Below are 16783 nucleotides of genomic sequence, written 5' to 3'. Positions count from 1 at the left end.
TTGTTGCATACTTTGTATGATCACACACAAGTCATTGTTACACTATATTATCAGCAGATGGATACTAAGTAACTGGAACAGTAATGGACAGAAGAATAGAGTATTAGAGGAATGGATAGAGGTATAGTTGGGGGGAGAAATGGACATGGTCTGACGGATGGAAGGATAGTTAGATGATCAATTCTAAACTGATAGTGTGGTGATTTGGCCACTTGGTGGGGGGAAGAATAGGGGGACTACTGGGGGGTTTTGGCTACAGTGACTACTGGGTGTGTGAATATGTCCAGGGTCTACTAAGTGAGGCATGTAGACTACTACGTGGTTAGGGGAAAGTATCAATGTATTTGAAGTTGAGTAATAGAGCGACTACTAGCTGTGGGAATGGGTAGAGCAACTTGAGAGGAGGAATGGATAGTGCCGTTACGGAGTGGTGGGGGTATGATTAGAGGAACTTTTGGGAGAGGAAATGGGTATAGAGCGACTTTTACAAGGGGAGAATGGGTAGAATCACTACTGGTAAGGTAAAGAGTAGCACCTTCTAGTTAGGGGAATATGTAAAGACATTTTGGGTGGGGGAATGGGCATAGAGACTACTTAGAATGGGATGAAGGCTGGGCTGGGTGGGAGAATGAGTAAAGGATGGTTTTTGGAGTAAAGGATAGAGGCATCTTTACCAGTCAAGACAACATTTCTTTCTGCCTACATACTATAGCATGTAGGCTATTATTAAAAGATAATGTAGAAGCTTCTCTGCATGCCTTGTGTGTACTAGTTTCAGTTGTTGTGCCATGCCTTGGTTTTCTGCTGTTTTGATTCTTTCTTCATCTTTGATATTGTTCATCTCATGCAGACTTCATTACACCCAGTGCCAGACTTTCATTGAATTGCCCTTGCTTCTATCTAATGGGAGCCAGTGATAGATCAGTGACACACAGCTGCTGTCTCCTGAAGTATACAGCAGAGTTTGTGTCTACTATGCAATGTATTTAGTAGTCTGTGTCCTATGAGATGTATACAGCAGTCTCAGTGTATATTGTCATGTATACTGCAGTCTGTGTATGCTCTGCTATACATACAGCAGTTTTTATATCCTAAGTGATATATACAGCTCTGGCAAAAATTAAGAGACCACTGCACAGTTTTATAAAAATCAGCTTCTCTACATGTCTGACAGCCATTCCATTCCAGTCAAAATAAATAGAAGAGACAGAAGATTCGGCACTGCTCCTTAACCCCTAAGCAGTTCCATGACTGCTATTCAAGTCCAAAATCACACACCTGGACCGACCGCCAAACTACCGTCCGAACGGGTGCTCAATCCAGAAAAGCAAACATGTAATTTGATTATGTACAAAAGAGAAAAAAGTGATGGCACTCACCATTCTGTCGTGAAAATTCTTTATTGATTAAAAGGCATTGGCACGGGAGCCTCAAGACCCGTTGAAGCGCAAGTGCGTGAAACAGCCGTCGTCCACTCTCTGTACGTTCCTCCCATGCCAATGCCTTTTAATCAATAAAGAATTTTCACGACAGAACGGTGAGTGCCATCACTTTTTTTCTCTTTTGTACATAATCACATTCCATTCCAGTGTCAGTTGAATTCCAACCAGAGTACACATCATTCTACTTAATGTGCTTCTGATTAGCTGATCACTTGAACCAAATCTTATTTAATGAAGGAAAGTATAAAAAAAACCCTGCTGTGGTGTTCACAATCCTCTTGCAATAGGACAAGCTGGATGGCAAAACAAGTGCTAGTAATGTCCCAAAAGTAATAGGAATGATAAAATAACTTTTAATCATGCCAAAGGAGTTGAAAAGAAAAGTCTTGAGTGATGAAAACAAGGGCTCAATTCTGGCTTTACTAGCAGAGGGATACAGTAAGCGTCATGTTACCTCCATCCTTAAAATTTCTAAGACTGCAGTCGATTACAACAAGGTCAAGCGGCAGACATGGGGGACAACAAAGCTACCGACCGGCAGAGGACAAAAACGACTCTCCAATGACTGGGATGACCGTCCCATGGAATGGACAAGGCAACTGTTAGGTGGATTCATAACTGGCTTAGTGATCGGACCCAAAGAGTGGTCGTAAATGGCTGCACATCCAGTTGGAAGAATGTCTCAAGTGGGGTACCACAGGGCTCTGTCCTGGGCCCTGTATTGTTCAACATCTTTATCAACGATTTAGATGAAGGAATTGAGGGTAAACTGATTAAATTTGCTGATGACACAAAGCTAGGAGGGATAGCTAATACTAGAGAAGAGAGAGAGAGGATTCAAAAAGATTTAAATAAACTGGAGAAGTGGGCAGCAACTAACAGAATGGTTTTTAACAGGGAGAAATGCAAAGTACTACATCTGGGCAATAAAAATGAAAAAAGCATATATAGAATGGGAGGAATAGGGCTAAGTGACAGCACATGTGAAAAAGACTTGGGTATACTAATAGATCACAGACTGAATATGAGTCAACAGTGTGATGCAGCAGCAAAAAAGGCAAATGCAATTCTAGGATGTATTAACAGAAGCATACAGTCTAGATCACGTGAAGTAATTATTTCCCTCTACTCCTCTTTGGTCAGACCTCATCTGGAATATTGTGTCCAATTTTGGGCACCACATTTTAAAAAAGACATCAACAAACTGGAGCAAGTTCAGAAAAGAGCGACCAGAATGGTGACCGGTCTGCAAACCCTGTCTTATGAGGAAAGGTTGCAGGATTTGGGAATGCTTAGTTTGCAAAAGAGAAGACTGAGAGGAGACTTAATAGCTGTCTACAAATATCTAAAGGGCTGTCACATTGTAGAAGGATCAACTTTATTCTCATTTGCACAAGGAAAGACTAGAAGCAATGGGATGAAGCTGAATGGGAGGAGACACAGATTAGATATTAGAAAAAACTTTTTGACAGTTAGAGTGATCAATGAGTGGAACAGGCTGCCACGAGAAGTGGTGAGTTCTCCTTCAATGGAAGTCTTCAAACAGAGGCTGGACAGACATCTAACTGGGATGATTTAGCGAATCCTGCTTTGAGCAGGGGGTTGGACCAGATGGCCCAGGAGGTCCCTTCCAACTCTACGATTCTATGATCTTACTCGAATGTCACTCAGCAACCGCAGAATGACATCAAGTGACCTACATAAGGAATGGCAAATGGCAGCTGGGGTGAAGTGCACGGCATGAACAAATCGTAACAGGCTCCTAGAGGCAAGTCTCTAGTCATGTAAAGCTAGAAAAAAAGCCTTTCATCAATGAGAAGCAAAGAAGAGCCAGGCTGAAGTTTGAAAAAGACCTTAAGGATTGGACCACAGAGGACTGGAGTAAGGTAATTTTCTCTGATGAGTCTAATTTTCAGCTTTGCCCAACACCTGGTCTAATGGTTAGACGGAGACCTGGAGAGGTGTACAAGCCACAATTGCACCCACTGTGAAATTTGGTGGAGGATTGGTGATGATCTGGGGATGCTTCAGCAAGGCTGGAATTGGGCAGGTTAATCTTTGCAAAGGACGTATGAATCAAGCCACATGCAAGGTTATCCTGGAAAAACAGTTGATTCCTTCTGCTCAGGCAATGTTCCCCAACTCTGAGGACTGGTTTTTCCAGCAGGATAATGCGCCATGCCACACAGCTAGGTCAGTCAATGTGTGGATGAAGGACCACCACACGAAATACCTGTCATGGCCAGCCCAATCTCCAGACCTGAACCTTATTGAAAACCTCTGGAATGTAATCAAGAGGAAGATTGATAATCACAAGCCATCATACAAAGAAGAGCTGCTTACATTTTTGTACCAGGAGTGGCATAAGGTCACCCAAAAGCAGTGTGAAAGACTGGTGGAAAGCATGCCAAGAAGCATGAAAGCTGTGATTTAAAAATCATGGTTATTCCACAAAATATTGATTTCTGAAGTCTTCCTGAGTTAACCCCTTCCCTTTATTAGACGTAATATCCCATCCACGGTACCCGGGCTCCTATGACCGGGGACGGGATCGTACGTCTAAGCGATCAGAGGCGTCCCCCTGTGGGGAGCGCCGCTGATCGCGGCCGGGTGTCAGCTGATTATCACCGGAACGTTAACCCCTGGCACACTGCGATCAAACACGATCGCAGTGTACCGGGGGTTTAGAGAAGCATCGGAAGGGAGGGGGCTCCCTCTGTGCTTCCCTGCGACCCCCACAGCCGCGCGATGTGCAGCGCTGCTGCGGGGGCCTCTTCCGTGCAGGTCCCCGGATCCAATATGGCGACGGGGACCTTCGGGGGCCTGCAGGGAGCTGGCTTCCTCACTGCCTGCAAAGTGCAGGCATGAGGAAGTCTGCTTCAATGCCTGTGACAGATCGCTGATCAGCGATCTGTCACATGACATTGATGTCCCCCCCCGGGACAGTATAATAAAGTTAAAAAAAAGTAAATATAATTCATAAAAAATCGCTAAATAAATTAAAAATATATATATTCCCTAATAAATTCATTTTTTGGAAATAAAAAATCAAAACAATAAAAGTACATATATTTGGTATCGCCGCGTCCGTAACGACCCGCTCTTTAAAACTGTCCCATTAGTTAACCCCTTTAGCAAACCCCTTAAAAAATAATGCTTTATCATCATACCGCCGAACAAAAAGTGCAATAACGCGCGATCAAAAAGGCGGATATAAATAAGCATGGTACTGCAGAAAACGTCATCTTGTCCCGCAAAAAACAAGCTGCCACACAGCGTCATCAGCGAAAAAATTAAAAAGTTATAGCTCGCAGTATAAAGCGATGCAAAAATAATTATTTTTTATATAAAATTGTTTTCATTGCATAAAAGCTCCAAAACATAAAAAAAAACATAAATGAGGTATCGCTGTAACCGTACTGACCCGAAGAATAAAACTGCCTTATCAATTTTACCGCATGCGGAACGGTGTAAACGCACCCCCCAAAAGAAATTAATGAAATGCTGGTTTTTGTTCATTCTGCGTCCCAAAAATGGGAATAAAAAGCGATCAAAAACTGTCACGTGCCCAAAAATGGTACCAATAAAAACGTCAACTCGTCCCGCAAAAAATAAAACCTCATATGACTCAGTGGGTCAAAATATGGAAAAATTATAGCTCTCAAAATGTGGTGATGCAAAAACTATTTTTAAAATAAAAAGCGTCTTTTAGCGTGTGACAGCTGCCAAACATAAAAACCGCCATAAATAGTAAATCAAACCCCCCGTTATCACCCCCTTAGTTAGGGAAAAATAATAAAATAAAAAAAAGTATGTATTTCCATTTTCATGTTAGGGTTAGGGCTAGGGTTAGGGCTGAGATTAGGGTTAGGGGTGTGTTGGGGTTAGGGTTGGAGTTAGAATTGGGTGGTTTCCACTGTTTGGGCACATCAGGTGCTCTCCAAATGCAGCATGGCGTCTGATCTCAATTCCAGCCAATTCTGCGTTGAAAAAGTCAAATGGTGCTCCTTCCCTTCCAAGCTCTGCCATGCACCCAAACAGTGTTTTACCCCCACATATGGGGTATCAGCCTACTCAGGACAAATTGCAAAACAACTTTTGGGGTCCAATTTCTCCTGTTACCCTTAGGAAAATAAAAAATTGGGGGCAAAAATATCATTTTTGTGGAAAAAAATATGATTTTTTTATTTTCACGCCGGACGTTATAAACTTCTGTGAAGCACTTGGGGATTCAAAGTGCTTACCACACATCTAGATAAGTTCCTTGGGGGGTCTGGTTTCCAAAATGGGGTCACTTGTGGGGGTTTTCCACTGTTTAGGTACATCAGGGGCTCTCCAAAGGCAACATGACACCCGCAGACCATTCCATCAAAGTCTGCATTCCAAAACGTCACTACTTCCCTTCCGAGCCCTGACGTGTGCACATACAGTAGTTTTCTCCCACATATGGGGTATCAGCGTACTCAGGACAAATTGGACAACACCTTTTAGGGTCCAATTTCTCCTGTTACCCTTGGGAAAATAAAAAAATTGGGGACTAAAAGATCATGTTTGTGGAAAAAATATGATTTTTTTTATTTTCACGCCCAGGCGTTATAAACTTTTGTGAAGCACTGGGGGGTTCAAAGTGCTGACCACACATCTAGATAAGTTCCTTGGGGGGTATGGTTTACAAAATGGGGTCACTTGTGGGAGGTTTCCACTGTTTAGGCACATCAGGGGCTTTCCAAACGCAGCATGGCGTCCAATCCCAATTCCAGCCAAAAAAGTCAAATGGCGCTGCTTCCCTTCCGAGCTCTGCCATGTGCCCAAATAGTCGTTTACACCCACATATGGGGTATCAGCGTACTCAGGACAAATTGCACAATAACTTTTAGGGTCCTGTTACGCTTGGGGAAAAAAAAATTGGTGAAAAGATCATTTTTGTGGAAAAAATATGATTTTTTAATTGTACGGCTGTACGTTATAAACTTCTGTGAAGCCCTTGTGGGTTCAAAGTTCTCACGACATATTTAGATAAGTTACTTGGGGGGTCTAGTTTCCAAAATGGTGTCACATGTGGGGGGTTTCCATGGCGTCCGATCTGAATTCCAGCCAATTTTGCATTAAAAAAGTCAAACATCGCTCCTTCCCTAATGAGCTCTGCCATGCACCGAAACAGTGGTTCCCCCCACATATCGGGTATCAGCGTACTCAGGAGAAATTGCACAATAACTTTTGCAGTCCAATTTCTCCTGTTACCCTTGGTAAAATAAAAAAATTGGACCTGAAGTAATTTTTTTGTGAAAAAAAGTTAATGTTCATTTTTTTTTTTAAACATTCAAAAAATTTCTGTGAAGCACCTGAAGGGTTAAAAAAAACTTCTTGAATATGGTTTTGAGCACCTTGAGGGGTGCAGTTTTTAGAATGGTGTCACTTTTAGGTATTTTCTATCATATAGACCCCTCAAAGTGACTTCAAATGTGATGTGGTCCGTAAATATAAAATGGTGTTGTAAAAATGAGAAATCGCTCGTCAACTTTTAACCCTTATAACTTCCTAACAAAAAGAAATTTTGGTTCCAAAATTGTGCTGATGTAAAGTAAACATGTGGGAAATGTTACTTTTTTGTGTGCCGTATCTCTGTGATTTAAGGGCATAAAAATTCAAAGTTGGAAAATTGCGAAATTTTCAAAATTTTCGCCGAATTTCCGTTTTTTTCACAAATAAACGCAAGTTATTTGATTGAAATTTTACCACTAACATGAAGTACAATATGTCACAAGAAAACAATGTCAGAATCACCAGGATCCATGGAAGCGTTTCAGAGTTATTACCTCATAAAGGGACAGTGGTCAGAATTGTAAAAATTGGCCCGGTCATTAACGTGCAAACCACCCTTGGCGGTAAAGGGGTTAAAACATTAGTATTGTTGTTTCTAAATGGTTATGAACTTGTTTTCTTAGCATTATTTGAGGGCTGCAAGCTCTGCGTTTTTTTTACTTTCAACATTTCTCATTTTCTGAAAATAAATATAAAATTTATTGCTTGGAAATTTGGAGACATGTTGTCAGTAGTTTTTAGAATAAAAGATCAATTTACATTTTACAAAAAAATATACCTAAAAGGCTGAGTGCAGACGTTCTTTTTTGCCCTGCGGATTTTTCCGTGCAGAATTGAAGAAATCGACAGGTCAAATGACATACATACAGTGAGACAACTTTCTCCCCATTTATTAAATCAGTTTCTTGCAAATAAATTGTATCCTTCTAGCCTTGTATTCCAATCATGTCTATCTATCTTCCCACCAAGTTTCAGTGATGTCAATACCATCATATTGCTCAAATTCCTTTTTTTTGTTGCCAATGCTTTGTGCATTTGTATTGAAATATGTCAGTTTGTGATTGTTTATCTTTCTCCAATATTTTTGTTCTGATTTTTTTTTTTTACTTTGTTCTTCCTTTCCACTTCTAATAGCACAGTTCTCAATAGTATTTGTCCTTTGTATGGCTTTACTTGGCATTTTGTTTCCCTTCCCACAATGTTCTAGTTTAAAGGGAATCTGTCGCCCCATTTTTGCTGTATGAGATGCGGCCACCGCCATCAGGGGCTTATCTACAGCATTCTGTAATGCTGTAGATAAGCCCCCGATGTAACCTGAAAGAAGAAAAACAAGAGATTATACTCACCCGGGGGTCCTGTCCGATGGGTGTCGCCGTCCGGTCCGGCGCATCCCATCTTCATACGGTGACGTCCTCCTTCTTACTTCTGCCGCGGCTCGTGCACAGGCATATTTTCTGCCCTGTTGAGGGCAGGGTAAAGTACTGCAGTGTGCAGGCACCGGACCTCTCTGACCTTTTCCGGCACCTGCGAACTGCAGTACTATGCTCTGCCCTCAACAGAATGGGCAAGAATTTCAGTCTCTCGATGTACAAAACTGATAGCGACATACCCCAAGCGACTTGCAGCTGTAATCGCAGCAAAAGGTGGCGCAACAAAGTATTAAGTTAAAGGGGCTGAATAATATTGCACGCCCCACTTTTCAGTTTTTGAATTTCCACAAAAATTTAAAATAACCCATAAATTTCGTTCAACTTCACATTTGTGCCCCACTTGTTGTTGATTCTCCACCAAAAATTTACATTTGGTATCTTTATGTTTGAAGCATGATATGTGGGAAAAGGTTGAAAAGTTCCAGGGGGCCGAATACTTTCGCAAGGCACTGTATATACAGCCGTCTGTGTATCCTATGCGATCTATACAGCAGTCTTGTGTATACTATAGGATGTATACAGTAGCCTCAGTGTATAATATTTGATGTATACACAGCAGTCAGTGTCTCCTGTATGATGTATATACAGCAGTCTGTATACTATGTGATGAAGCTACATGCAGTCCGTCTCCTATTTAAGGTGTATATACAGCAGTCTCAATATCAATATATTGCCATGTAATATTTGCTTTCTTCGAGTTGCAAGTAAAGCTTTTTTATATTATTATTGTGTGATTTTCCTTTTTAGTCTTTGCTTTTACTCATCATTTTGTTTCTCTTTGTTTTCTTTCACCTGCACAATAGATTACAAGACAGCAGTACCAAAATGCCCTAATGGCATCACGAATGGACAAAACCCCACAATCCTCAGACAGTGAAACCACTAAAATTGAAATGACTCTAACAGAGCTGCATGACGGGTTAGCCGATGAAACGGCGAACCTGCTAAATGAACAGAACTGTGTTTCACACAACAAGTCCAATCACAGTATGCATAATGAAGGGCCCATCTGAGCCAGCGTCATGCAGCTTGCTAAACTTCAGGACAATCTCCACTCCATACTCCAGCTCCATTCCTGGATTCCTGTCTCTGAATACGTGCACCTGCCATGTATCGTCCAGCATCCTGAGACCAAAGATTTCGAGCCCGGCAGCGGCAGGATCTGATGAGCTTGCAATGAAGGCGTGGGGAGACACGCTTCTAAGGAGCGAACACATAATCAGATAAGGATTGATGTATGAGACCAAAAAAAAAAAAAAAAAAAGAAATTTGGAAAGAAATATATTTTTCTTGTCCCACTTTTGGAAATTCATTTCAGTTTTATTGCAGTTTTTTGTTCCGTAAATGTATTACTTAAAAAAATGTACTGTTATAAATATGCGTTCTGAATGCCTAGTGTAAGGGTCATGCGTGGGAGTTCCCTGCTGACATCGGGGTACATTGACAATTCGGTGTCTAATAGTTTTGGAAACAATTAACTGAAAAGCTATTACCAAGATACAGAAATTTCAGAAATGAAACGTAAAAAAAATGTACGAAAGCGAACAATACAACTATTAAAGTGCTCAAAAGTAATATATATATTTTTAGATAATATGTAATTATTATTTTTTTCTATTAAATAAGGCAGCATTTGCCACTAAAAGGAAAACTGCTGGGGTTCCAGGCGTGACCTAATGGAGTCCAGCCCATGATGAGCTTTGGGTCACAACCCTGAGAATGGTGCTGATTATAGAAGCAGTAGAAGTGTGGATGATCCTTTGTAAAATAAATTGTAAACTTATTACATTCAACTGAGCCATTTTGTCCGACCTGCCACAGTGTGCCCAGTTATAAAACCCATAAGCTGTCACGCTAACTTGCCAAACAGTGCTCCAATTGAAAACCTCATTATCCCCCCCAATTCTACTAGTTTTAATATTTCTGCTACATTCTGAAAGTATGGTAGGAAATGTCTAGTAATACGTGTTTCATTGATTAGAAAAGCGGATAAACTTTTGCAGAAATAGTACCACTCTTTCCATTGGGTTCTGTCGGTATTGCAGCTCCTGTCTAATCTAGTAAATAGTGTTTGGGTGCTATACCACGCATGGCCATTGGGTAAGAGTGGCGCTATAGCGCCAAAAAAAAATTCCCCTAACGACTACCCTAATTATTGGTGATCTCAGTAGTCTGTGCCACATCTAAACTATCTACATTAGCCACTGTCACATGCATTAATAATTGTTTTTGGACATTTTTTTTCTTTCTCCATAACGGTCTGTTCTGTACGTTGATCACTGGTGATTCATACATTATGGCGGATGTGTTAAAATACTTAGACATGTTGTAGGCTAAAGTAATGTTCATGAGAACATAGTCTGTTCACAAAGATCAAGTGCATCTTCGGAAATTCGTAGGTTCTTATTACTAAGGTTGGTTCTGCACATCTGATTTTGACGGTCAGAGTACGGACAGCAATGTCATGTCGAGCTGTGGGTCTCCGGACCTGAACCAAACAGTCTTGTATATGCAACCAATGGCCGGACCAGATGTTATGATCCATACTCGGACTGTGAAATCCAGATGTGTGAAACCAGCTTCACCTCATAGATCATAGCCATCTGCTGTGTTTCCAAGAACTTGAGTACGGTACGTACTTGGCCAGTTGTCAGAATTGGTCTCTCCAATGTTTGCCGACAATTTCCATGAAGATACTGACTTCTGTAGGAACCCGAGACAACTCTGTAGCATAATCGGTGACCTGCTTTCTCACATATATTGGTGGGAGCTTTCTGATGTGTTCTAAAAGAACACAATGACTTTGTTGCCCATCTGCCCCATTCTTTTCCGTCATGTCAATCAGTGCTCTTGTCATTTGAACTTTTTTGCACCTCAGTTGGTCATACACTTGAGATAACAGTGGGGTTTAGCTCAGTAATTTTGGGAACTTCAACCTAAGGTCTTATGTGTATTAGGCTCTACCAACCCAGTGAGTGATATTGGGCATGTTGAATTTCCAGGCTTTTACCTACGGGATGAATACCATCTTTAGTGATCTCAGACCTGTGATTGATGTGTGAGCACATCAATGTTAGAAATATCAAAATGTTGGCCTTCACAGCATCTTAAGACTTTGAATAGAGTTGAGCGAATTTTTCAATATTCGGTTCAAATTACAATCGCCGGCGAATATTGTATTTGCAATATTCGCCAAACACAGTCAAATGCCGTTGGAGTCAGTGGGCGTAGAGTTGAGCGAATATGTTCGGAAACGATCGTCAAACATAATTTCAGCACCAATATCACGGATTTGGTGATCGTTTCCGAACATATTCGCTCAACTCTAATTTTGAGTCATGGTCATAAGCAATTGCAATTACCCTATCACAATGCAAATTACATCACTGTGGTAAGTGTCACTGAATATTTTACCAATCGGGCAGCAATTTTCCATTGGATCTATCTCCGACGTCACCATTTGTAGGCGGTTAGCCTTTCATACACTTGGGGTAATGGTTGGCCACAATTTGATTTAGCCAATCCCGCCTCTGAAGTTGCCAATTCATCTTTGCCTGATGGTTCACAAGGAACCAGTGCTTACCGGTTCCATTAGATATTGATGCTTTCTGCACCTTGACGTTATGGTATTGGCTGTTAATATAAGAAAAAAAGATATATGCAACTCCCAGTGCTTGTAAACTGCATGAATCTGTTTTCAAGGGAAAAAAAAAAAAAATAAAAAAAAACCTTAGAATTATATTTTTAGATATTACCAAATTGTACAGCAAAACCAATGCAAGATTTATAGATAATGGATATAGGCAAGTCCCATTGATGTTTAGGACTGACTCGTTTTTACCTTTTTTAATCTGCTTAGTGTGTAGATTGATGAGAAAAGCGCTAATCCTTGTTGCTCTGCTCCGTGCTTTCCACTTGGGTGTCACTGAAATATGTTATACCGGAGAAGTAATGCTGCTATATAAGAGGTAATGCTAATGTGTGTGCCTAGATCGCTACCTTTCTGTACCATACTGAGCTTGTCATTGAATGAACCACCCTCCCTTCTAAGCTATTAGACCGTGCCTGATGATGGGACTGTTTCTCATGGTCACTGATTATTTTAGTGTATTTTCAACATTTTTTTATGTCCTTTTGGTATATAGCTACTTAAGACTGTTAGTTACCTACAGGATAGGTAATAAACGTATGATCTCTGGGGTAACACTATTGGGACCTCCTCCAAACATGAGAATAGGGTCTTGCATCCCCCTTTTGAATGGCACAATGGTCACACATACATCCTGCCACTCCTATCATTGTTAATGGCAATGACTGAGATGGCCGATGAGTCTCTTGCCAGTCTTTGTCAGACCCATAGCCTTTACATGTACCTGCGTGGTTAGCTCGACAATCAAATGGGGGACGCACGACACCTGTTCTTATTAGCAGGGATTTGGGTCTTGGTGGTGGACCTCGTTGGTACGGTAACTCAATGATGCTGCCGCTAGATGTTACTTAAAAATCCACAGGGAAGTAAAGAAAATATCACGTCAAAATCATACCAAGAAGAATAACTTCTGATCACCTTTAAGGTTTTACACATAATCTGCACAATTGAATTGAAAAATAAGCTAAAAAGCGTTTGGGGTGGATAAAATAAAGAACTAAAATTAATGTGGTTGCATAAATATGCACACCCTTAAACTATTACCTTGTTGAAGTACCTTTTGAATTTATGACAGCATTGTCATTTTGAGTAGGAGTCAATCAGTATGGCGCATCTAGAATTGGCAATCTTTGTTCCCTTTACTCTGGCTGGACCACTCCCAAACTTTGATTCTTCTACTGGCAAAACCATTATTTTGGTGATTTTGGGGTCGCTTAGGTTTGTTGTTGAGCTGAAAGTTTTAAATTCTTCATTTTCAGCAAAGGTTTGTTTTGTTGTAGAATTGACTGATATTTGTAACTGTCCATTCCCTCCACCTTGATTAAAGCCCAAGTTCCAGCTGCTTGAAAATCACCCCAAAGCCATAATGCTGCCTCCAAAGTGCTTCACTGTGGGTATGTTATTTTAGTGTTGTACAACGTTGGCTTTGCACCAAATATACCTTTTGAAATTATGTTAAAAAGGTTCAACCTTGGTCTCTTAAGACAATAACGCGTTTTGGTAGATTTGATGTAGGTTTTGAAAAAGGCGTAGCCGGGCTTGAATGTTTTTCTTAGTAAGAAAAGGCTTCCGACTTGCCACCCTACTACACAGGCCAGACATATAAAGAATTTGGGAGAATGTTGTCGCCTGCAGTACACAACCAATACTCCTTTCATAATACTGTATGGCATAATAGCAGCCTCCAGGGCCAATTTTCTACTAGTCTTTTCATCATTTTTTTAGTGACGTCCAGTCCCAGGTAATGTTACTGTTGTGCCAAATATAAGCTACTTCTTAATGATAGTCTTCAGTGTTCAATGGCATCTATAATGCCTTGCAATTTTTTTTTTTTACACGTAACTTTCAACAATCAGATCCCTTTGCTGTGTTGAAAGCTATTTATGGGAACGGCTTATGCTGTAAAGTACAACTAAGGAAATGTCAGGAAAATAATTCAATCGCTGTAAATGATGGCAGCAGCTGTGTACTACTATGTAATGTGACAAATTCTGAATACAACAATATCCCACATATGCAAACACACTGTTTTAGTTTTGTTATTTTTATTTCTCTCCCCTCAAAATGATTTCAGTTTTATTCTAAATGAATTTGTATAGATTTTGGGTGACATTAAGGCTGTGGGCCCACGTAAGCGTTTTTTTCGCGTTTTTTAAGCAGTTTTACGGCCAAAAACGCTTAAAAGAAGCATCCCATTTATTTTAATGCATTCTGCACTTTTTGTGCATAGTGATGCGTTTTTTTTTCTGCGAAAAAACGCATCGTGGTAAAAAGCACAGCATGCTCATTAATTTTGCGGAAAAGTCCGCGTTTTTAGCTGTTTTCTATGAGTCTGGGGACGCGCGGAAAAAAAACGCGTGTTTTCTGGGAGGAGTCTGGTTTTCATGCAGAAATTTTCTGCATACGTGGGCACATAGCCTAAAGCAGGGCTGTGAAGTCTGTAACTAAACCTCCGACTCCTCAAGTTCCCTGGCTCTCGACTTCGACTCCACAGCATCGGTTACTACTGAGCACTTAAATAAAGTGCAGCACTAAAAGCCCCGATCCTTAGATCCGGAATAGAACACACATCTATAGGACTTTTCAGAACCTACACAAATTCTTATGAAAACATGTACAGCACAATCTACATTGAACTACTGAACCCAATTTATTATATATGTTCGGTTTAAACCGACTCCACCAAAACTGACTCTGACTCCACAGCCCTGCATTAACCCCTTAATGACCGGAGCTTTTTTCGATTTTTCACATTCGTTTTTCGCTCCCCTTCTTTTCAGAGCCATAACTTTTATTTTTCCGTCTATATGGCCATGTGAGGGCTTATTTTTTGCGGGACGAGTTGTACTTTTAAATGACACCATTGGTTTTACCATGTCGTGTACTCGAAAACGGGAAAAAAATTCAAAGTGCGGTGAAATTGTAAAAAAAGTGCAATCCCACACTTGTTTTTTGCTTGGCTTTTTTGCTAGGTTCACTAGATGCTAAATCTGTCCTGAAATTATGATTCTCCAGGTCATTACGAGTTCATAGACACCAAACATGTCTATGTCCTCTTTTATCTAAGTGGTGAAAAAAAATTCCAAAGTTTGCTAAAAAAAATAAATAAATAATTTGCGCAATTTTCCGAGACCCGTAGCGTCTCCATTTTTCATGGTCTGGGGTTGGGTGAGGGCTTATTTTTTCCGCGCCGGGCTGACGTTTTTAATGATACCGCTTTTGTGCAGATACGTTCTTTTGATCGCCCGTTATTGCATTTTAATGCAATGTCTTGGCGACCAAAAAAACGTAATTCTGGCGTTTTGAATTTTTTTCTCGCTACGCCGTTTAGCGATCGGGTTAATGCTTTTTTTTATTGATAGATCGGGCTATTCTGAACGCGGCGATACCTAATATGTGTATGTGGGATTTTTTTTTACTGTTTTATTTTGATTGGGGCGAAATGGGGGTGATTTGAACTTTTAGGTTTTTTTATTTTTAAACATTTTTTTTTTACTTTTGGCATGCTTCAATAGCCTCCATAGGAGGCTAGAAGCATGCGCAACCCGATTGGCTCTGCTACATATGGGTGATGAGCAGATCGCCCATATGTAGCAGATTTACTGCTGTGCTTTCAGCGCCGACCACCGGGTGGCGCAGAAAGCCATATGCCTGGAACAACCATAGAGGTCTTATAGAGACCTCTGGTTGTCCAGGCAACATGACGCCGACCCCCGATCACGTGATGGGGGTCGGCGATGAGGTCATTTCCGGCCCGGCGGCCGGAAATGCTATTTAAATGCCCGCTGTCAGCTTTTACAGCGGGATTTAACTAGTTAATAGGCGCGGGCGGACGGCGATTCCGCTCACGTCTATTGCGGGCACATGTCAGCTGGGGGATGTCTGATGACATACTGTGCACGCCATTGGACATTAAGGGGTTAAAGGTGGAAACAGTTCTGAAATTATTCTTCTTGGTATGGTTGTTGTGTTTTTTTTTTTTGTTTTTAATATTATATACCACTATCTCTGGAACTGTGTGGTGGATATCCAAAAACATAGGTTACTTAAGAGAGCAGCAGAAATTTTAAAAAATCAAAACAGAACCTTGTGACTTTTCACCTGGTATGGATTTTTTCCAAGTGTTTGTCGCATAGTCTTCTCTATAGAATTTAGAAGAAAAAATTAAATTGTGAATGCTTCTACATCATCATCCTAATTAGTCGATACTTTGTCTGTTTTTGGGACCATTTTAAGAAGTCATTTCATGGTGCCGGCAGGAATAGCTCTTGCATTTTAGCCAGCTGTGAAAATAACTTCTGATGATGGCTTTCTCTATTAAATGTAATGTGGCATTCCCATCCTAAAGTGTTAAGGCATATAGTTAGGATATCCTATATCACGATAATTGGGGGTGCTTTTATAGATTTAGAAATATTAGTAATTTGTCCCGAAACCTAAATCCCACTCTTTATGTGGCTTGTCCGTGGCATTTCGGTTTTGCTCCCTTCTATCACCTTGACATTTGTGGTTGTGAAGGATTAATATTCGTTCATTTTTGCTCTTTGCCATCTACAAAACAATGGAAACTGTCATCATGCGGGTCAGTACCTGCTGATAAATCCCATTTTTCAGCTCAGTTCACATAGGAACCAGAGAACACTTGAATATCCTGTGTAGGGTTTCGATACTCATATGATTATCTGCAGACTTCTGAGAGTAATTTTATGGCCGTAGCCGCAGTTCACTGTTGTGTACGGTAAGTGCTTAAAAAGACGTAATAAAAAGAACAAAACCGCTAACAGCAGAAGTAATTGTTTTTCTATATGATAAAAGCAACGTGAAAAATAAGTAAAAAAGACAGTGGCGAATCTACGGTTTGATAATTGTAGAGTTGGCGTTGATTATATAAAGGCAGCTAAAATCCAAACCGTAACCGGTGCTACGAATGCAGTGGCTGA

At 40.6% G+C, this 16783-nt stretch overlaps 1 protein-coding gene across 2 annotated transcripts in view; it reads left to right on the top strand.

Moving 5' to 3' along the window:
* The window catches only part of CNNM2 (cyclin and CBS domain divalent metal cation transport mediator 2), a 151150-nt gene extending 141168 nt beyond the window's left edge, over positions 1 to 9982 (top strand). For both annotated transcript variants that reach the window (XM_073555749.1, XM_073555748.1), the window contains one exon: positions 8998 to 9982. In XM_073555749.1, coding sequence (XP_073411850.1) covers positions 8998 to 9207 — 210 coding nt within the window. In that variant the 3' untranslated portion in view covers positions 9208 to 9982. The remainder of the gene's footprint in view (positions 1 to 8997) is intronic.
* Positions 9983 to 16783: the final 6801 nt, after the last annotated feature.

Source organism: Dendrobates tinctorius, unplaced genomic scaffold (assembly GCF_039654945.1).
Source record: "Dendrobates tinctorius isolate UK_male_01 unplaced genomic scaffold, ASM3965494v1 ptg000230l, whole genome shotgun sequence".
Taxonomy (NCBI): Eukaryota; Metazoa; Chordata; class Amphibia; order Anura; family Dendrobatidae; genus Dendrobates; species Dendrobates tinctorius.
The sequence above is the reverse complement of the archived record's forward strand: the minus strand, read 5'-3'. Positions and strand labels throughout refer to the sequence as shown.